The following is a 22,858-nucleotide window of genomic DNA, read 5'->3' as shown; positions in this document are numbered from 1 at the left end:
GGGAGAAGCAGGCTCCCTGTGGGAAGCCCAAGGTGGGACTTGATCCTAGGACCCCCGGGGATCACACCCTGAGCTGAAGGCAGACATTCAACCAGTGAGCCATTCAGGTGCCCCATTTTTTTTTTTTTTTTTTTTTTTTTTTTTTTTTTGCCAAACAATAGTGCTTTATTGATAAAAGGTTAGTTTCAGTGAATACAAAATCGTCGTGTAAAGTAAGTTTTCAAAATACATTTCTATAAGTAAAGATGATCTCTTAGTAAAAGCAATTATCAGTAAAAGTATTTATTTAGATTTGGGCAGCAAAACAAAGGGGGATTTAGAAGTGAGACAGTGTGGGTCCACCCACCCCTGCACTACACTTACCAGGTGGCAGCTGGCCCTAGTAGTTTTACTCAAACACACACAGGGCCTTTTACTAGTGTACTTAAAGGCAAAATAACCCAACAACTGGCTTTGTACGGAGGTGCCCTAACGTCAGCGAACACTTCCTCCTGTTAGAACTTTGTACACCTGTGCCTAAGCCTAAGGCTGGTGCAACAGTGAGAAGACGAAGTTCCTGGGACACCTGATTGCTGTCTGTAGCCCACCTCCGTGACAAACGTTTCGACCATGTCACTTTATTTTGTCTGACTCAAACAAAAACCCTTCCCATCCTCGGGGGGAGACAGGGTGTTTTCTGCATCTCTATTCCTCCTGTTAGAGCAAACTGAAAACACCGCCAGCACCTGCTCCCTTCAGCTCTCCTTTCACCCATCACTTTCTGGGGACCAGTTTCCCATTGTCAGTATAAATGCTGAAAATAACAAGCCCTGGGGCCTCAGTGCCCCTTGGACGGAAGGGGAGGGCCAAGGGCACAGAGCACAGAAGACAGGTCTGATGGGTGGCGTCTAAGCAGTTGGACCATGGGGCAGATTTGAAAGGTCTCTTAGTTTCACCTGGCAGATGGGCAGGTTTGTAGGACATATAGGGAAGGACACGACAATGGCTAAAAACGGACAACAGTTTCCATATAAAATGATCGCTATTTGCCTCCTTTCAGAAAACTATTAAAAATTTTAAAGAACCAGTTAAAGGAAAGCCAAATCAGGAAAACCTGGTTGGCATTCAGGCATCATGGGGCCATGAGCCTCAGGCCAGGTCTGGGTTCAGAGGGCTTTCCACCAAGGACCCCGACGCTCACGGCTCAGGAAGATCTCGTACACCTGTAGTTACAGAAAGCACATCAGAGTGCTGTAAAAAAGCATAAAAAAGCTGGTTTCTAAATTTTCCTTAAAAAAGTAATTTTTCATGTTAGTTGAGTAAAAATCATCTATTGGCGCTCTCTGTATGGGTAAGAACGTTGTAACATGAAAACTGGAGTTCACAGACTCTTGCTGTCCACGGCGGAGTATAACCAGCATCAGTGGGGAACGCGACAAAACGTGGTTTGTGGCAGGTTCTCTGCAGAGCAGTTTAAAAAATGACCTAGCATCAGAATCCAGAGACCTCTTAAATTTTGAAGCAAACCGCCTGTTTTTAAAAGAGCTATTTTAGTATACACATATTAGATAATTCTGTTGTTTTACTTGGTAAAAAAAGTAAGTGTGCAGGAGTTAACAGTATTGGATTATAGCAGCAAAACTGGTTTCAGATGTTGTGCTCAAAGCAAAGCAAAGCAAGAGAGAATCTCCATGTTGGTGACCTGGTAAGTAAATGCCCTGCAGATGCCAGCTCACCTCTCTCTATCACTGGGGCCACATCACTAGCACCCAGGCACATGCTGGCTAAATCTGAATGTTCTAGAAATGAAATCAAGAGTGCTCCTCGACAATTATTCAGTTAGGCCAGCCAAATCAAAGAAATTCAATGTTAATTATACATACGGACTGATCCTGGAAATCAGTTCCAACATCAGTGGTTAGTTAAGGTGGAAGAAAAATGAAAATGGAAGGTTCACCTCACAAAATATAAAGTATAACAAAGCAATGAAATAGAAATGTTAAAAGTACTTCATACAAAACACATAGAAAGTTTAAAAAAAACTAAATTCTCAGGCACAGGTACTGTAAAATGTGGATGGGCACCCCCCCTCCAATGATCGCTCAGAAACACGCAGTCGTGATACTCATGCGGAATGTTCTCTGTATCTTCTGTATCTTGCAAAGCGTCTTCGTTATCTTACACGTGGTGCCCGTGGACCCCACCGTCAGCATCCCCACCCTGCATCTGCAGCTGCATCTGAGCCTGCATCCTTGCGATCATCTCTTGCATGCGGCGGAGCTCTGCTTCCTTCTCCAGCAGGATCTGATCTTTATTCATGTCCTCATTTTCTACTTTTCTGCCGCCTCTCTTGAGCCTCTCAGAACGGAAGTTTTCGTAGTGAAGGTCCTGGGTCACCTCCTGGAGATCCTGCATGTGGGTGATGAGCATTGTCCGCAGCTTCAGGAAGTCGTTGTGCTCCGGGTTCTCCACCTCCACAACACCCCACGGGTACAGGCGGCCTCTGACCTTCTTGCCCTTGGCTTCAATCAGCTGATTGGATCCAACCACAGAGAACGGTATACTGGCCTTGAGAAGTCTGGTTTGCTCTTTAAAGTCCTCATCTTCATCTGATTCTGCATCAGGTAAGTGGTAGATTTTGATGTTATGTTCTTCAATTTCATCCAGAATTCTTTTCTTCAAGCGCTCCCGCTCCTTCAGGGTGAGGGTGTCAGCTTTGGCAATGACGGGCACGATGTTCACCTTATTGTGTATTGCTTTCATGAATGCGACGTCTAAGGGCTTAAGTCCATGTCCGAAGGGTGAGATGAAGTAAAAGCAGCAGTGCACCCTGTTATCGATGATGTGCCGCCGGTTCAAACCACTCTCGTCATGCAGGTACCGTTCAAACTGCTCGTCGATGTAGGAGATGATTGTCTTGAAACAGTCCCTGCAGTTGATGGCATCCCCGTAGCCGGGCGTGTCCACCACTGTCAAGCGCAGCTTGACCCCTCGCTCCTCGATCTCCACAGTCGAAGCCTCAATCTGGACAGTTCTTTCAATTTTCTCTGCGGCTCCAGGTATGATTCTTTCTGGGTAGAGATCAGTCAGGAATAGGCTGTTTATGAGAGTTGATTTTCCTAGACCCGATTCACCGACCACCATTAGTGTGAACTCAAAACCTTTTTTCACTGATTTTCGGTGAACTTGATTGGGAAGATTCGCAAATCCGACATAGCCAGGAGTTTCTGGATTTATAAACTGAGTTGGTTGTTGCTTAGACATCTTCAGTGAAGATTTCTCAATCGCCGACCAGACGAGCGGAGACCCCATCTTTTTTATATGTATTTTTTATTTGTTCCTGCTTCCAAAACTTGTGTATATAAACACAGAAGTGAAATTGCTAGATTAAATGGTAATGCTATGTTTAATTTAGTGAGGAAGCATCATACTGTTTTCCAAAGCAGCTACACCATTTTACTTTCCCACAAAGTAATGTGCAAGTGTCCCAATGTCTCCATATCCACTCCAACACTTGCTGCTTTCTGTTTTCTCAAGAAACTACTTTCCTGTAAACCCTCTAAGCTCCTTTCTCTATCCTTCTTCTCCAGGAAACATTTGAAAACAAAGCAAAGTAAGCATTTCTGCACAAAGATAGGCAGTGGTTTTACTTTCCTCTCATTGGTCATTCCCACTTTGGTGAGTATTGGTTTCAAGATCTTTTCTGAATCAAGTTTGAACACATGAACAAGGTAACAGGGAGAGTAGGAAATCCAATAAATAGAATTGGAACAGCCTCTCCATTTTTTTGGTAGAATCTGGCCAACTGCCTCCATGGCCAGAATTCTCTTTCATGAAAATGAGACATAGGAGTGCTATAACCATGTTTCCAGTGTTGCGGTGAAGATTGGATTTATCATCAATAGTGATGGTGAGTATTAGATTCTAGAACATAGGATAAATCTCTAAACTCACTACTGTTTTTATTTTTCCTTTTACTGTTATATTATTACAACATCAAATGACATTAGATTCCTTTCTTCTCTTGGAAGAAAAAAAGACTAATTAATATATCTAAAGAACTACAAAATATATCTAAAAAACTTCATAATGAGTAGCAAACCTTTGTGTATCTTTTCAGTGAGGAAAAAAGAGAAAATTGTGCCATATTTTATATTATTCTTTTCAAATGCTGAATATGGCCTAGTGTACTTTCCCAATTATATATGATTTATGACTATTTCTGCTTAAGCCATCAGGAGGATACTTGTTCAGAAAGACAACATTCAGAGTCTCTTAATTGGCAGATACTTCATAAGGCTGTGTCTTACTGCAAAAGGCATAATTATATTGTTTAGAAATGAAATTTAGAAATTTCATGGTTTACAGACTCTGTTAGGTACAATTTATAAATGTAGATAGGGTAATGGAGTTGTGCCTGAACTTCTAGATATAGACACATGAAGATGAGCAATGAAAATTCCAAATGCCTTGGACAATGATTATTCTCTTCGAGATGCTGCTGACTGGGATGATATGGGCATTTCACAGCTTCCCTTCTTGCCTGGGTAACAAAATCAAAGCTTTGGTTGTTCAGTGTCATTAATCAGGTAGAAATTGCATTGTAGATGCTCTTTGACTTCATACTTCTCAGTTATTTTCTTCATGAAGTAAATATTTTTGTTTTAGGAAATACAACTATTTCCAATTACAAGTTCCCAGAGAAATCTTCCTTCAGGAAGAAGGTTGGGTTGTGCAACTTAATCATTATAGCCTCTGGACTTCCCATTTTATTCTTCTCAGGCACTTTATTTCTCGCTGGGTCTCACACTTTGTGCTCTCTTGTGTTACAGGTTAATCCCTGTTCTCAGAGGGCTTGCTCAACACAATATAAAACTGGCATCTTAGCCACAGCCTAATGCAAGTTTTATCTGACTGTTAGCATTTCCCATAACAGAAAATCAGAAGTGAAATTACAGGGCAGTGCAAGTCACCAAGTAAGAGTCAAAAGAGAGAAACCAACATGTTAATGGTAGGAAAAGCAATTGTGCTGTATCTGAGTGCAAGTATGAGAAATTCTTCACCACATTCCAGTATTAACCCTAGAATTCCCTCTCAAATGTATTTGCACTGTTCTGAAACTTTTTACTGTCTTCCAAAATGTTAACTTCCAGTTGATAACAAATCTTTGACTGAAAATAACAACACTAAATATTGGGAAATGCCACAACATTCTTGGAACAAAAAAAAATGGCTTTTTAAATTTTAAGCAAATAGTGTTGAGTATTAGTAAATGTATTTTAGCAGATCTAGGAGGTCTTAGATTTTCAAGAGATTTCAATACACCAGCTTGGAAAATAATTTCATACTTGGGATAACGTGTATCTAAAAGGTTGTGACATTCACGGGAATAAAAGGCAGTGGAGGAAAAATCAAAACAGTTTTAGCCTCCTAGACATACATCTTTTGCACAGAAAGATCTTTATTATCAATTTGTGGGACTTTGCTTAATTACTTTTTTCAGAAAAACTTCTATAGAGGCCTTGATTAAGACATATTTCCAGCTTCAGAGTCTGTTTTAATCCTCCTGAGGTTTAAACTTTTCTACTTGGTTTGATAAGATTTCTCCTTTCCTCCTTGTTAATTATATTCCTCATAATTGTTTACAATAATAGGGAATTAATGCACTTGTTTTTTTCTTCTTTTGGATAAGAGTTACCAATTAAAGACAAAGCACACATAAAGTGTAACAAAATAATTATGTTTAAATGACTGCCTGTGGTTTTTCTTTTCTTTTTTAAAGATTTTATTTATTTATTTGAGAGAGACAGAGAGAGAAGCAGGGAGGAGCAGCAGATTGTGAGGGAGAAGCAGACTCCCTAGTGAGCAGGGAGCCTGATGTAGAACTCGATCCCAAGAACCCTGGTATCAGGACCTGAGCCAAAAGCAGATGTTTAACCTACTGGGGACCTAGGTGCCCCTACAGCATGTGTTTTTTTGCATTTAAAATATAAATTGGCATTTACTGATTAATTAACTAGAGCATTCCATAGTTAGTGATGACCCTAACTGAAAATAATGTCACATTACCACTCGTCTTGTTTGACTAGGTCTTATACTCTTAAAGGTCGTCAGCTTGGGGCAGCCCAGGTGGCTCAGCAGTTTAGCACCACCTTCGGCCCAGGGCATGATTCTGGAGTCCTGGGATCAGGTCCCATGTCGGGCTCCCTGTGTGGGGCCTGCTTCTCCCTCTGCCTGTGCCTCTGCCTCTCTCTCTGTCTCTTGTGAATAAATAAATAAAATCCAAAAAAAAAAAGAAAAAAGGGTCATGAGGTCCAACCAACCAACTTGTTTAACTTACCAAGCACCTTCAACCAAGGATACCGATCTATCTGCCTAACATCACTCTATAAAATCACTTCTACACATTCTTCATCATGGAAGATTTAGGATCTAGTTGGTAAGTGGTAAGCCTGTGTTTGAAATATAACAGGAATACAGGAGCTGGATCTTAACCTGTCAAGGAAAATGTAAGACACAGAGGACCAGAGGAGAAACCATACAAAATATTGACCATTGTCTTGAAAGGACAGATAACAGATACTTGATAAATTCTTTCAGGTGCTACAATTATGGAAAGATACTGAAAACAATGAGATGATAAATAATGTTCCAGAAATTTCTTTAAAAGTTAGGGAAAATGATCAAATTTTAAAAGGTGGAGGTTAAGAGAAATAAATGCATGTGTTTGGTTTCAAGAAAGTATTGCATAAATACAGGATGGTAAAGTCATGAATTGGAATTGGCAACAGTGCTGGCTGGCACAGACATCCAATGGCCTTCAGGAATTGTCACAAAAAGAAGTGATATTGTGATATCAGAGAGACAAGTGAGTACCAAGCCAATTAGGGCTTCAGGAGACAGAGGAAAGAAAGCTAGCAGCTATAACAAGGCACTGAATAAAATTTGTTTGCAAACACATGTCGATACCTTCTGGAGAAACATGGAAACACTTGAATAAAGGAAATCTTTAGACAATAGGCTGCTCTCATGGCAGATAGGGAAACAACATATCACAGAAGGCAAAAACCTGATGATGTTTATCCAAGAGATGAGAAGGCATGAAATAGAAGAAAGGGTGGCCCTGGGGGAAATTAGTAAGACTAGATCCCTGATGGAAGTGAAATGGAGGTAGATTCCAAGGTTCACTGAGATTCTCTTTAGGCAAGACATTTCTGCAGTGCCTGGATGGCTGAGTGGTTGAGCGTCTGCCTTTGGCTCAGAATGTAATCCCGGGGTCCTCGGATCGAGTCCCCATCAGGCTCCCCGCATGGAGCCTGCTTCTCCCTCTGCCTGTGTCTCTGCCTCTGTGTGTGTGTGTCTCAGGAATAAATAAATAAAATCTTAAAAAAAAAAAAGAGTCTGCCTTTGACTCAGGTCATGATCTCCCCTTGGGGTCCTGAGATTCAGCCCCGCCTCAGGTTCTCTGCTCAATAGGGAGTCGGCTTCCACCTCTTCCTCTCTGCTCTCTCTACCTCTCTCTCAAATAGATAAATACAATCTAAAAAAAAAAAAAAAAGAAAGAAAGAAAGAAAAAGAAATTTTTGAGCCTTACCTGAGATACTTAAAAAAAGATTTCTGAAGAGTCTGACCTATACCTCCGAATATAATATCACATTTCTTAGGTGACCTCTAGAGTGGCACAAACCTTTATTCTGGAATTTTATTGAGGGAAACGCTCTGAGTCAAAGTATTGACACAATTTCCGGATCATTAGCTACGCTTTGTTGAGTACTTACTATGTTCCAGGCACTTTGGTAGTTACTATTTATTTTATCTCTACTCTTCATAAAAGTCCTAAAAATGAAGGCATTATCATCCTTGTTGAGAGAGGAAGAAAGTGAGGAGAGGAGTAAGCTCGAGACCAAAAGCACACAGGTGTTTCTCAAATCAATGCCATTCTTCTTTATTTTACTTTCTAAAGTATTTAACCAGATTACATGGTTGCTGAAAATAATATATGCCATAACTTTGTGAAAGGAGACAGTGGCAAAGCAATTTCAGTAATTAACCTTAAATCCTCAACTATTGTCATGTGGAGGTTTTACACAATCTATGTGATTCAAAACCATTAACTTCCCTGGATATTCTGTTTAGTTTTTCTGCTGGTGATGTTTTACTTTGTGCTTTTAGTTTATTACTCTATTTTATTGTCCTTCGTTTCAACATTTACTTATTTCTTTTCATATGGTATTGAGCTGCAAATTTATTCTTCAGAAAAAAAAAGAACCCAAAATTCGTGCTTCTATAACAAGATTAAAGAGATCTGCTAAAGAAAGATGGGAGACTAAAATGGTAGTAATGGAGGGCCAGGACATGTTCAGGACTTTTGACATTTTCAGGACTTTTGAATTAAACTACTCTGAAGTTTGGTATGCTATCTAGAGAAGATATTTTAGAAGTAGAAGCCTTCAATTTTTGTTTTCCCTCAAAAATGTTTGAGAACCATAAGACTTCATTCAAAATTCCTCTCCCTTAGCCACTGAATCTGGAGGAATGCATCCCTGTGGGGATGATAAATAACTACTGACTTGGTGGGCAATTTGCAGGCAGCTCTTATCGTATTTCTTATTTATTTCACCTCACTAAAGAAGTAGAGATATTACTCTTATCCACTTTTAGCAAATGAGGTAATTGAAGCTTAGGGATTTGAGGAACTTGCCCAAGGTCAATACTCTCAGATGGTGGAGCCGTCATTCTGATACAGCTGACTGCAAAACCCATACTCTTAACTCCTACAGTTATGATGCAATGGACATTAAATATCACAAACATATATAGTGATTATAGATGAGTTGTGGAACACAGATCAGTGATCAAGGATACAAGACATCCATCAACTTAAGACAGAAGTCGGTAAACTTGTGTATATGTAAGCACACACACAAAGAGATTTGTTGTTGATAGTGGTTTTATACAAATGTAGCCAAATACTATACATTTTTCCAAAATTTTTACCCATGCATCAAAGTCCTTTCAACACCAGCACATGTAAATCACATCATTTTTTGGATTGCTACAATTTTCCAGTGTTTCCTCAGTTAATGAAACTTCAAATTATCTGATTAGTTGTTCAATACTGCATTTAATTCATTTCCAATTGATTTTACAAAGCATGTGTATTTATCTACCTTTTCAATCCTGCAAGTACTTCTATAGGATAAATTCTTACAAAAGGTGTTCTTGAAGTATAGGTTTACACATTTAAAATATCAGTAGAAAAAATCATAATAAAATAAAATATCAGTAGATACTGACAAAATTCTGTCTATCCAGAGGTGGATATAAGTTCTCATTTTCACATATGCTTGCCAATCATAAGTTTTTTTTTCCAATATCCTATTCCAATTTATTCCAAGGATTATATTTAATTTTAATTTGCATTTTTTTTTTTTTTTACTAGTGTGGCTAAGTACATTCCATCTGTGAATTTCCTTTACATATTCTTTTTCTCATTTTCTCTTTGGGTTAATTGGTTTGGCTTTTTTATCTGTAGAGCCCTTTATATATAATTTATATAACTGTGTTATATATGTTGTAAATATTTTTTCAGTCTGTCTTTCATCTTTTTAGCATAGAGCATCTTCTGTTCATCAGAAAATCTTACATTAGTTCATCATTATATTTACTATTTTTATATTGATTTCATACCATGTTCAGAAAAGCCTGCTATCTCAAGATCATAGAATATATTTTCCTAAAGTTTTTAATGTTATTGTTAGCTCTTTAATCTACTTGAAATTTATTCTTGTATATGGTGAGAAGTGTGGATATAATGTATTATCCCTCAAATGTATATTCAGCAGTCCCAATATATGTTATGAAAAGTTCTCATAATCTTAGGTCAGATTTCTCAGAAGTAGATTCTTATGCAAGTGACTTATTAAGAAAGTGCTCCTACAAAGAAGCTTTGTGGTTGGTAGGGAGTGGGAAAAGCAGGAAAGGAAGGAATAAGAAGCCCAGGGAAGCCTCAGAAAATAAGTTTCCCATCTAGAGGCACAGGAGCTGGGCTCTCATCCTCATATACCAGTGTCATTAACAGATTGCCTGGAGGGGAAATTAACTGCCAGGCACTTCTGGCTCTTGGGGCATCAAATGAAGCAGATTCAATAACCTAACAATAACCCTCTAAAGAAGCTTGTAGGTATGAACTTTTAATAGTGAAGTACACAGAACCTGGAGAACAGGCACACAGAATCTCTGGAGGGACCCAAGGAATCTGAGTGGAATATGACAGATACTGACCCTTTCTCCTACTGCTCCCTCCTTTCATGCTTCGACCCATTTGCTACTTACATTGAGTACATGCCATCATGTCACAGCTTCTCCAAAATTCTGATTCTTAATAATAATTAGGGGGAAGAAACTTGGTGGGACAATGGATAGGCCATGATTCATATTATGTCTCTTCTCTACCTCCCACTCTAGATGCCCTGTACTCTCATCTAGCATCTCTGCCAGACCAGATGTCTTGAACCGGTAGGTGCCTCAGACTTTCATCCATAAGGGATTTGAGCCTCTGTTAACATGCTCTTACCAGAATGTGGTTGATATAATGATCTCTTCACAGTGGAAATTAGACATGGAACACCAAGTGACTTCCCGATGGATTACATGAGTGATCTTCTCAAAGACTGATTCCTCCTTACTCATATTATGTAGCTGTGACTCTACTTCATAATGAGGACAAAGGTAAACTACCTCTATTAGTAAAGTAACTCCATTATTTGCCTGTTTGCCCAATGTTATAAGGAGTCAAAGATGAGCTGGTGGCAAGTAGCTGTATATCTAATTCAACTCTTTCTGGTTTCTGAGATTAAGGTATCCTTCTTCTAGGAACCCAGACCTCTGGACCCATACAGCCTAAAGTTCTTAGGAAGAAAGCACAAATACTCCCGTGAGTCAATGAGAATAATGAGTTAGCAGAGTCATCCCAACTTCCATTCCTTGGTTTTGAGATCCAGGTATTCTACTATTGATTATATTATTATATAATGGAAGTTATTTTTAATTCTATAACACACTTAAAGGTCAGCATCCCGACATTCTCTTTCTGATGCATCAAAACTCCATTTGCAGTAATAGGTAGATTAACCCAGGTGAAAGGAAGTCCATGCTGTGAATCCACAGCTTTCATCTCTTCCACCATTCCAGCTGTGGGCTCATTGTATAAGCAAGAGAAAGCTGAGGAGAGACCTGCTGACAATCACTACGTAAGTAAGTCATCTTGTCCAACTGGTTATTCTTATCTCCCCTGAAACATGATCTCTGATGGATAAGAATGTGAAATAGAAATCATCTCACTTTGATCTACTCCACACATCAAGCTGTGTGTCTCTACAAATGTCCAGTGTATTTTAGGACTCTTGCCTGAATTGCTTTATTTTTTTTTAAACTGAATTTTTTTACTTACTTACATACATTTAAAGTTATTCTGCCTTTTCATGGCTTGATTGCTCATTTATTTTGATCAGTGAATAATATTCCATTATTGGGTGTGTGTAGTAACATTCCATGGTATTAATGTATCTGTTTTTCCATTCACCCATTGAAGGCCATCTTCATTGCTTCCAGCTTTGGGTTACTATGAATAAAGCTTTATAGATATTTACACATAGTTTTTTTCTGTGTGCATAACTTTTCAAATCAGTTGGGTAAACACTAGGGTGAAATTTCTGGATCATATGATTAGACTCTGCTTAGATTTTTAAGAGCTGCTTTCAAAGGGGTTGTACCATTTTGGGTTCCTACCTGCAATAGATTAGTTGCTATTGTTCTGTACCCTAGCTGATATTTGGTATTGCCAGTTTTCTGGATTTCAGTCATTCTACTTCTTGTTTAGTGATATCTTGTTTAATGTGCAATTCCCCATTAAATAACGATGCTGAGCTCTTTTATTTGTGCCTACTTGCCATTTCTATAACTTCTATGGTGAGATATCTGTTCAGATCCCTTTCTCAACTTTTTAATTGATCTATTTTCTTATACTTGAGTTTTAAGAGCTATTTGTATATTTAGATGCAAGTCCTTTATTAGTCCTTTATTAGTTAGTTATTAGTTGTTTTCCACAGAGCAGGAATTTTTAATTTTAATACAATCCAATTTATCAGGTTTTTTATTTTTTTTTCTTCATGGATAGTGGTTTTGGTTGTTATATTTAATAGCTCATCATAAACCCTTCTAAAAGTTTTATACTTCTGCATTTTACACTTAGGTCTATATGACCCATTTTGAGTTAATTTTTTAAAAGATTTTATTTATTTATTTATTTATTTATTTATTTATTTATTTATTTATTCATGAGAGACACACACAGAGAGAGAGAGAGAGAGAGTCAGAGACATAGGTAGAGGGAAAAGCAGACTCCATGCAGGAAGCCTGATGTGGGACTCCATCCTGGGACTCCGGGATCACGCCCTGAGGCAAACGCAGATGCTCAACTGCTGAGCCACCCAGACATTCCTTGAGTTAATTTTTATAAAAGATGTAATGTCTCTGCCTAGATTCTTTTTCTCTCTTTCATTCTTTTTTTCTTCTCTTTCTTTTTCCTTTTATATATGGAGATTCAATTGTCACAGCAATATTTGTTGAAAAGACTATCCTTCCTCAATTAAATTCCCTTTGTCTATTTATCTAAGATCATTTCCTTTGGTTATAAACCTAGAAGTAGGTAATTCTATTTTTAATTTCTTTTTTGATTGTATGTTTTTATTTTTACCTTCTTGAACCCTCCATACTATTTTCCATAGTGGCCCTACCAGTTTACATTATGACCAACAATGCACAAGAGTTCCCTTCTTTCCACATCTTCATCAGCCTTTTAAAATCTTTTATCTTTATGATAATTGACATCCCAAGAAGTATGAAGGGGTATCTTGTTATGATTTTGATTTGCGTTTCCCTGATGATGAGTAATATTGGGGATCTTTTCATGTATTTGTTGGCCTTCTGTATGTCTTCTTTGGGAAAAGGTCTATTCAGGTTTATATCCATTTTTTAATTATATTCTTGCGGTTTTTATTGCTATTGACTTAAAGGAGTACCTTATATTTTTTTGATATAAACCTTTTATAGAATATATGACTTGCAAATAATTTCACCCATTCGGTAAGTTTCCTTCTCATTTTGTTGATGGTTTTTTTTTTTAAGATTTTATTTATTTATTTATAGAGGTAGAAACAGGCTCCCCACTGAGCAGCGAGCCTGATTGTGGGGCTTGATTCCAGGACCCTGAGATCATGACCTAAGCCAAAGGCAGAAGCTTAACCAGCTGAACCACCCAGGAGCCCCTGATGGCTCTCTTTGCTGTGCAGAGGCTTTTTTAGTTTATCTAGTTCTATTTGTTTATTTTAGCTTTTTTAACCTGTGTTTTTGGTGTTAAATCTAAAAAAAAAAAAAAAAAAATCATTTCCAAGACCAATGTCAAGGCCCATACTCCCTATGTTTTCTATGTTTCTGGTTTCAGGTTTTAGATTCACATTTTTAATCCATTTTGAGTTTGTTTTTTGGGTGTGATGTAAAATAAGATCCAATTTCATTCTTTTGCATGTAGACATCAAGTTGCCCCATCACCATTTATTGAAGAAACTATCCTTGGGTGCCTGGGTGACTCAGTGGTTAAGCGTCTGCTTTCTTCTCAGGTTGCAATCCCAGGGTCCTGGGATTGAATCCCACATCAGGCTCCCTGTGAGGAGCCTGTTTCTACCTCTATGTCTCTGCCTCTTTCTGTCTGTGCCTCTCTTGAATAAATAAATAATCTTAAAAAAAAAAAGAAACCATCCTTTCCCCATTTTATATTCTTGGCTCCTTTGCCAAAAATTAATTGACCATATATGCATGGATTTGTTTCTGGGATGTCAATTTTGTTCTATTGGTCTATGTTTTTATGGCAACATCATATTGTTTTGATTTCTATGCTTTGTACTATAGTTGAAATCAAGCAACATCTGGTAAAGTATGCAATTAAACCCCTTCCAGGAAGAAACTGAAAAATGAGTGTTTTTACCTGCTTTTCTGCACTGAGCTCTGTAGGGACAGCCAAGTGAGTATTATGTGTGTCAACTGCTTCTTTGCGTGCTGTAGTCCTATTGAACCAATACACACAAGCCCTGTTGACTTTCAGAGCTAGGAGATTTGGGGGCCCCATCCCTCAGGTGGTAGCCTTAAAATTTGGCTATGTGGTACAAACCCTTCATTCTCTGAGAGAATCTAAGAGTTGGGAGTTCTGTCCTAATTGTATGCCACCATGCAAGGGGTTGAGTTTAGAGTGAGAGTCTGTTCTAGTTTTTCCTATTCATTTCCATATGGGAATTTTCTCAGTGGTTATGTAGGAGTCACTCACCTGGTGTCTGACTTTCTCTGAGGAGGAACTGTTCTATGTGTAACTGTCCGTCTGATATGTGGATGAGAGGAAACTCCTATATCACCATCTCTGTACAGAGTCTCAATTTCCTTGCCTCACATATTTTGATGTGATGTGCCTCACATATTTTGATGCTTTGCTGTAAGATACATACACATTAAGGATTATTATGTCTTCTTGCTTGAAGAATCGCCTCCTTTATTATTATGTAATGTTCCTCTTTATCACTAGTAATTTTCTTTGTTCTAAAGTTGGTTTTGTCTGAAGTTAACATAATTACTCCAACTTTCTTTTGATTAGGGTTAGCATGGTATATTTTTTCCACCCTCTTACTTTTATTTGTGTCTTTATATTTACAGTGAGTTTGTTACAGTTGGGTCACTCCTTTTTCTCCACTCTGACAATCTCTATTTTTTAATTAGGACAATTATTGATACAGATGGGTTGGCATCTACCATATAGGCAACTGGTTTTCCATTCCCTGCACTTGTTCTTCATTTCTTTTTTCTCCCTTCCCTTCTTTTTATACCATTTCTGATATAAACTGAGCATTTTACATTATTCCATTTTCTCACTTCACTTAGTCTATCACTTATACTTCTTTTAATTTTTTTTCCTTTTTTAAAAAATGCAAAATATACTGTGAATCTAAGTCACTTTTCATATAAAACTATGAAGCTTTCGGGGATAGTGCATATATCTTATAACCAAGCATTCTTAAGTTCTCTTTACCCCTTATAACATTGATATCATTCAATTTACTTATTTTTTCATATGCCATATGTGCCCTATAAATTGCTACATTATTAATTTGAAAATAGAAGCTACCTAATCAGTTAATCAAGAAGAAGTTATTTTATTTACCTTCATTTATTCCTTCTCCACCTTTGTTCCTCTCTTTCTGTAGGTCGAAGTTTCTGCATTGATCTACTCTTCACAAATTCCCTCGATTTTTGTCTGATAGAAACTTTGCTTTTTCTTTACTTCTGAAAAATGATTTCACTGGATAAAGAATTTTAGGTTGGTATTTTCTACGTTAGCACTTTAAGTATTTCAGTACACTTCCTACTTGCATGGTTTTTAATTTGAAGTCTAATGTCATTCTTATCCTTGTTGCCTTATGTTATTTTCCTCTGAATTCTCTCAAGATATTCTTTGTCTCTGCTTTTATGCAGTTTGAATGTGATATGCCTGAGTGTTGACTTTTGGTTTTTATTTTGGTATTCTCTAAGTCTTTTGGATCTGTGGTTTGGTGTCAGCCTTTAATTTTGGAAATTCTTAGCCATTATTGCTTTAAAATTTTCTTCTATTCTTTTCTTTTTTTCTTCCCTAATATTCTAATAACACTTATCTTGCTTCTTTTGTAATTGTCCCATAGTTCTTGGGTATCTTATTAATTTATTACTTTTTTAAAGATCTTATTTATTTATTTATTTGAGAGAAAGAGAAATTGCAAGAAAGAGAGCCCAAGCAGTGGGGAGAGAGAGAAGCAGACTTCCCATTGAGCAGGGAGCCAGATACAGGCTCAATCCCAGGATCCTGGGATCATGAACAGAGCCAAAGGCAGTTGCTTAACCACCTAAGCCACCCATGTACCCCTTATTTTTAATTTTTGTCTTTGCATTTTGGTTTGGTAATTTTCTATTAAAATATCTTCAAATTCACTAATTATTTCCTTGGCTGTATTCAATCACAGGTATTCTTTTCTTTTTCAATGTTTATGATTTCTAGTATTTCCTTTGAATTCTTTCTAGTAATGTTTGTCTCTCTGCTTACATTGCCCATCTGTTCTTGTGTGTTGCCCACTTTTTCCATTAGAACAATTAGGATATTATTCAGAGTTAACTGAAGTTCTGTCTCTGATTATTTCAAAAGCTGTGTCACACCTGAGTCTCATTCTGATCCTTGCTTGCTTTGTCTTTTCAGAGTGTGTTTCTTATCTTTTGGGGTTCTTTCTTTTTTATTTTTGTCTTTTAGCATATCTTGCAATTTTGTTGTTGAAAGACAAACATGATGTATCAGAAAAGTAGGAAACAAGGCAAACAGGATTTTAGCGTGAGATTTTATGTTAATTTGGCTACGATCTGGGGTGTGTTTAATGTTTGCTTTAGCTGCAGGTGCTAGAGGCTTCAGTGTCCTCTAGTATTCTTGTTTCCTTCTCCTCTCTTATGTCTTGGGGTTTTCCTAAGAACTCCTACTTAAGTAGAGTTTGTGTCTTGCAGTTCTTTAAACCATAATCCACTGTAATATACTGGAGCCCTGTTAATCCAGGGTAAGATGTGGCAGAAATGAAGCATTCTCTATCTTTTAATTAAATCTCAGTGTTTTAATGGCCCTGAGTCCCTGGGTTGTGACCTTCAGAAGTGTTTCTCAGCTTTTAAGGTAAAACAGGAAGGCTAGAGGAGGCTAGAGCTGGCTAATCGCCTTCCTCCTGGTCAGATAAGGCTCTCCTAAAGTCTTTTCCCTTGGAGAGTAAGCCTTTATTATGGAGAATGCTCCAGGTCTATTTCAATATGATCACTTTTCATTCTGATCCTGTTGGAACAGGAGGGAATTTTTCTTCCATTTTCATGATGAGAATATGGTTGAGTTCCTGCAAGAAAAACCTATGAATATATAGAGCATCCCTAAACCTATACCACAGGAGCTGCTCATTTTCAAGCTTCAGAGCTAAAGAAAACCAAACAGCAGATTCATAATCATTCAACAAACTTTCTGGTTTTGCTGCTTTGGTTTAAGGCACTGTGGAAACGATAAGAGGTATCAAACATGATACCTATTTTAAGTATTTTAATTGGAGATGAAGGGCTTATATTCAGCAACTACAATACAGATGTTTTCAAGTGTCACCCTCAATTTGAACCTTGAGTTAATCAACTAGATAGGATGAGTACTATACAGTAGATATTTTTTCCTACTTGACTTTTGAAATTGATTTATAAATTGCCCTCCTTTAGGAAGATTCACAACAGAAAGACAGGTGAATAATCAGCCACCTAATCTCCACTATTACTATGAATAGCAGTTTTGCAAGGTATTGGGAATATACCTGATACCCCAAACTCCTTACATGGGTTTCATGCCACTCTGCCCACCCCATCTGTGTATGACAGCTAATCCAAAGCAGGACTCTCTGGGACGAGTCCACCCGGACTGCAGAGGCCCCTCTAACTATGCACCCTTCCCACTAGACAGAGGAATAACCAGTGATCCAGGCCTCTGGAAAATGCTTTGTCTAGTATTAAGAACTTTTTCTCCATCTGTTTTAGAGATGATGCAACCTTGCCATGTGCCCATTGGAAGTTTAAAGTCAAACAGACTTAGTTTTGAGTTGATTCCACTTTTTGACTTTCATGTTAATTTCCCCAAATCTCTACTTTCTCATCTATAGAATGGAGATCCATGCCTATCTCATTGCCTAGTATATGATTAGTGTTCAGTTAAGGCCAATAAATTACCTACGGGAAATATATTTCTCATTTCAGTGCTATTATAAACAGCATCATGTTAAGTAAGAAGAACAAAGAAAAAAAAAGTAAGAACAAAGGCCAAAGGTGGTTGTAGAGCTCTGTAAATGCCAAGGACCAGAGTAGATGATGTGCAGTCCCTGGTCATCATCTATCATCTAGTGGCAAAGTTACAAATAGCACTGTGCACATCTATCCACCCTACATAAGTCATCCTCATACCCTCATACCCTCATATCCTCATATAGGATAACACGAAGACCACTTTCACCACAGAGCATTAAGTTGTTAGGTCAACACATGATTCTTTCTCTCAAATGAAGTGAGGTTAACAGAAAGTCCTATTCTTTCTTAGCTTTGTATTAAAAATAGTGTAATAAATAAATAAATAAATAAATAAATAAATAAAGTGGAATTATACTGCATTAAACATTAGAAAAGCGATCAATATTTATTTTTGAAGTGATAGAAATATTCCAGTGTAGAAATTGTAAAGACAAATTCTCAATGTAGAATTAAGTTTCATTGTATCTTGATGATCTTGCTCCTAGGTCAGAAATAGAAAAGTCACCTAATCCACCACCCCCAGGATATCGTAAGCAGCTCCTCTTCACGATGCTCCCCACAAATTTGACGACTGTGGCCTATTTTCAGGCTGCAGCGTCTGTGCTCACAGCTTCCACAAGCTGTTCTGTTCTGAGCCATGCATAACAAACAGCAGCAACTGTTTGGGGCTTCCCATTGAACATCTGCTGCAAACAGAGAGAGACCATTACAATGCACTGTCCCATTTCCTTCTTCCTCAATTACTCAGGACTATTTTCAGTAGTTTTTCTACCACTGACATGGTTCAGGTAAATTACGCAGAGATGTGGAATTGCAACAGTTCTTTTATGTCCATCCTATTTTCTTTGTTTAAGCTGTAACTAAAAATTAAAAAGTGATAGCAGTAATTATCTCATCATTGACCCAAGCTCCCCCATGCCTTCATTCTATCCCATCCATGTTCCTCCTTCCTCTCTTTTTTCATGATCTCAGTGCTCTTTTAGAGATTTTATTTTTTGACCTATAAAAGTCACCTCATACATTATTACTTTTCCCTGTGTCCTCTAAATCACGGTGCCACATATTTTCATTTCTAGCACATTGACACAGGGCTTCTTTTATACAAATTGTATGTGTTATTGATTGATTTTCTATCTCCTTTCTTTTAATTGATGGACAAAATATAAACTTCTCCTCTGGGGCAGACTGTGCACTAGAGTCTATAAGCACTGGAGATGCTTATACTTACCTGTCTGTACTTTTGCAGCCTCCACTTCTTCCCAAAGCTCCCTCTTTGTGCACATGTGTGTGCATGCATGTGAACAAATGTACACACACACATTCTGTCTTTTGTCTGAAAGGCAGCCTGAAATCAGCTGAAGTTGCTTTCTAAGTCACTCAGCTGTCTTATATATTCTGTTCTTATTTCAATATGATCTCCTTTGTGAAATAATCCCTTCTCTCAGCTTCTGGAACATCATTCCTCTCAGATTTTCTCTTCACCATTCTGGACACCCTTTCTCTCTGGACTTTGCAACTTCTATTTTCCTCTCTCCATCCCCTAAATTCCTTGAGACTTCTTTTGTCTCTCTATGCAGTTACATTCAACCAAGGATGAATTTGAGAATCACAGGTTTCACCACAGTCCAATTAGATCAGAATGCACAAGGGGTGTGTCCTTGACATGGTCTTTGGAAGAAAGCCAGTGTGATTCTGAAAGTGCCCCTGATTGTCAACACCCTTCCTGGGAAGAGTCCTCCATAGAGAGTTCATCCATTCCCAAGGCTGTTGCTGTGAACCAATATGCTCAGGAGCCAAAAATATGTCTTCTCCCTGAACTCTAAACCTACTTTACTTACGCAGTCACAGGTTTTCCACAGGCACCTCCCATTCTGCATCTTCAAATATTAACTAATTTCCTTCCTTACAAAATGATTCTTCCCTCTTTTTCTGACTAGTATCTTCCTTTATATTTCCTTATCTCCTTCTTCATTCTTATCCCCTACATCCAACCTGCCAAGCTTATATGTCCCAGCCCTAAGAGTGACAATTGTCCCCATCTCCTAACAGTGACCATCTCACCTCTCATCTGGTAACAACTCCTCAGACCTGCCCAATGACCTAATTGGTCTCCTGTATCTCCTCTTACTCCCTGACAATCCACAATGCAATAGGAATTGTCTTTCAAAATGGTCCCCATTAAAAAAAATGGTCCCCATTATCAGAAGGTAAAATCCAGGGCAGCCCTGGTGGCTCAGCGGTTTAGCACCTGCCTTTGGCCCGGGGTGTCATCCTGGAGACCCTGGATTGAGTCCCATGTCAGGCTCCCTGCATGGAGCCTGCTTCTTCCTCTGCCTGTGTCTCTGCCTCTCTCTCTCTCTCTATGTCTCTCATGAATAAATAAATAAAATTTTAAAAAATAAAATAAAAAAGAAGGTAAAATCCAAACTCATGAATATAACTACCACTCAAATATATCTGAAACGAACCTGACTGTATTACTTCCAAAGCAAGGGGGAAAAATGAAGAATCTATTCCATTTGAAGGAAATGGGGTGTTCTTGCTCTACTAGGTGTTAAGAAAAGAAATTTAGAGATCAGCTGACTTCCAGCATGAAATTTAGAGATTTATGCACATATGGTTTTCATCAAGGAACATTTTCCTTCTGCCCGAAGAACAGGCTTGAGTTCTCCTAGTACAGATGTGCTGATCATTACTGCTATCAATTTTAAATTTTTCTCTTTATTTGAAATTAACTTTGAAGTACTTTTTCACTAAGCAAAGACTTCTAGGCTGGCAGTTATTTTCTTTAAATATATTATTCTATTGACTTCTGACTTCATTAGTTTTGTTAAGATGACAGCATTTCACAACCCACTTCACACCTTCTAGGATGGAGATAAAAACAAACAGACAGATATAAACAAACAGAAAATGACAAGTATTGGCCACTCATGGAGATATGGAGAAATCAGAACTCCTTATTTCCAATTACATTGCTGGTGAGAAGGTAAATGGTGCAAATGCTTTGGAAAATAGTCTAGTAATTCTTCAAAGCATTAAACATACAGTTACCATTGACCCAACAATTCCACTCTGAGGGATCTACCCAAGATAAACATATGTCCACTCAAAACTTTGCAAACAATTTCATACTCACATTTGCAGTTTCAGAGCAGCATTGTTCATAATAGCTAAAACATAGAAGCAATCCAAATGTCCATTTGCTGATGAATGGATAAACAAAATGTGGCACAGGCATACCTCAAGTTACTTTACTTCATTTTATTGCACTTTGCCAAGTATTGTGTTTCTTACAAATTGAAGATTTGTGGCAACCCTATGTCAAGCAAGTCTATTGACACCATTTTTCCAATAACATGTGCTCACTTCATGTCTCTGCCACATTTTGGTACTGCTTGCAATATTTCCAACTTTTTCATTATTATCATATTTGTCATGGTGTCCTGTGCTCAGTGATATTTGATGTTATTATTGGAATTGTTTTAGAGTGCCACAAACTGTGCCCAAATAAGATGGTAAATTTCATCAATAAATGTGAGTGTTTTGACTGCTCCACCAACTGGCTATTCTTTCATCTCTCTCCCTTTCCTTATCCTCCTATTCCCTGAGAAACAATAGCATTGGCTTTAGGCCAATGAATAACCAACCCTACAATGGCCACTAATTGTAAGGAAAAGTCACATGTCTCTCACTTTAAACAAAAGCTAGAAATGATTAAGCTTAGTGATGAAGGCAGGTCAAAGGCCAAGACAGGCCAAAAGTGAGGTTTCTTGCACCAAACGTTAGCCATGTTGTGAATACAAAGGAAAAGTTCTTGAAGGAAATTAAAAGTACTACTCCAGTGAACACATGAATGATAAGAAAGCAAAACAGCCTTCTTGCTGATATGGAGAGAGTTTGAGTGGTCTGGACAGAAGATCAAACCAGGCACAATGTTCCCTTAAGCCAAAGTCCAATCCAGAGCAAGGCCCTAACTCTCTGTAATTCTGCAAAGGTGGTGATAGGTGAGAAAGCTGAAGAAGCAAAGTATGAAGCTGGCAGAGGTTGAATCCTGAGGCATAAGGAAAGAAGCCAGGTCTATAACATAAATGTGCAAGGTGAAGCAGCAAATTCTGGCATAGAAGCTGAAGCAAGTTATCCAGAAGGTCCAGCTAAGATAATTCATGAGGGTGGCTACACTAACAGATTTTCATCATAGACAAAACAGCCTTCTATTAGAAGAAGATGCCATCAAGGACTTTCAGAGCTAGAGAGAAGTCAATGTCTGGCTTCAAAACATTAAAAGATAAGCTGACTGTCTTGTTAGGGGCTGATGCATTTGGAAAAGTGACGTCAGTGCTCAACCTTTGGGCCCTTAAGAATGATGCTCAATCTGCTCTGCCTGTGTTCTATAAATGGAATAACAAAGCCTGGATGACAGCACATCTGTTTACAACATGGTTTACTGAATATTTAAAACCCACTGTTGAGACCTAATGCTGAGAAACAAAGGATTCCTTTCAAAATGCAGCTGCTCATTGGCAATGCAACTGGTCACCCAAGAGCTCTAATGGAGATGAACAATGAGATGAATGTTGTTTTCATGCCTACTGATACAACATCCATCCTTCAGCCCATGAATCAAGGAGTCATTTCAATTTTCAAGTCTTATTATTGAAGAAATACATTTTGAAAAGCTCTAGCTGCCATTTGAAGGGATTCCTCTGATGGAGCTGAGCAAAGTCAATAGAAAACCTTCTGGAAAGGATTCACCATTCTAGATGCCATTAATAACATTTGTGATTCATGGGAAGAGGTCAACATATCCACATTCACAGGAGTTTGGAAGAAGTTAGTTCCTACCCTTAGGGAGGACTTGGAAGGATTCAGGACATCAGTGGAGGCAGTCACTGCAGAGATGGTAGAAACAGGAAGAGAACTAGAATTAAAAGTGGCGCCTGAA

The 22,858-nt window shown here is 38.1% G+C and overlaps 1 protein-coding gene and 1 pseudogene across 1 annotated transcript; one reads left to right on the top strand and one right to left on the bottom strand.

Moving 5' to 3' along the window:
• Positions 1-266: 266 nt before the first annotated feature.
• LOC119868838 (septin-2) lies at positions 267-3,279 on the bottom strand. Its single transcript, XM_038573484.1, has one exon. It carries the CDS (start codon positions 3,241-3,243, stop codon positions 2,158-2,160), a length of 1,086 nt encoding a protein of 361 aa, XP_038429412.1. The 5' UTR covers positions 3,244-3,279; the 3' UTR covers positions 267-2,157.
• Positions 3,280-4,431: 1,152 nt separating this feature from the next.
• Positions 4,432-22,858, top strand: part of LOC102156276 — a 76,035-nt pseudogene continuing 57,608 nt past the window's right edge.

Source organism: Canis lupus, chromosome 25 (assembly GCF_011100685.1).
Source record: "Canis lupus familiaris isolate Mischka breed German Shepherd chromosome 25, alternate assembly UU_Cfam_GSD_1.0, whole genome shotgun sequence".
Classification (NCBI taxonomy): Eukaryota; Metazoa; Chordata; class Mammalia; order Carnivora; family Canidae; genus Canis; species Canis lupus.
The sequence above is the reverse complement of the archived record's forward strand: the minus strand, read 5'-3'. Positions and strand labels throughout refer to the sequence as shown.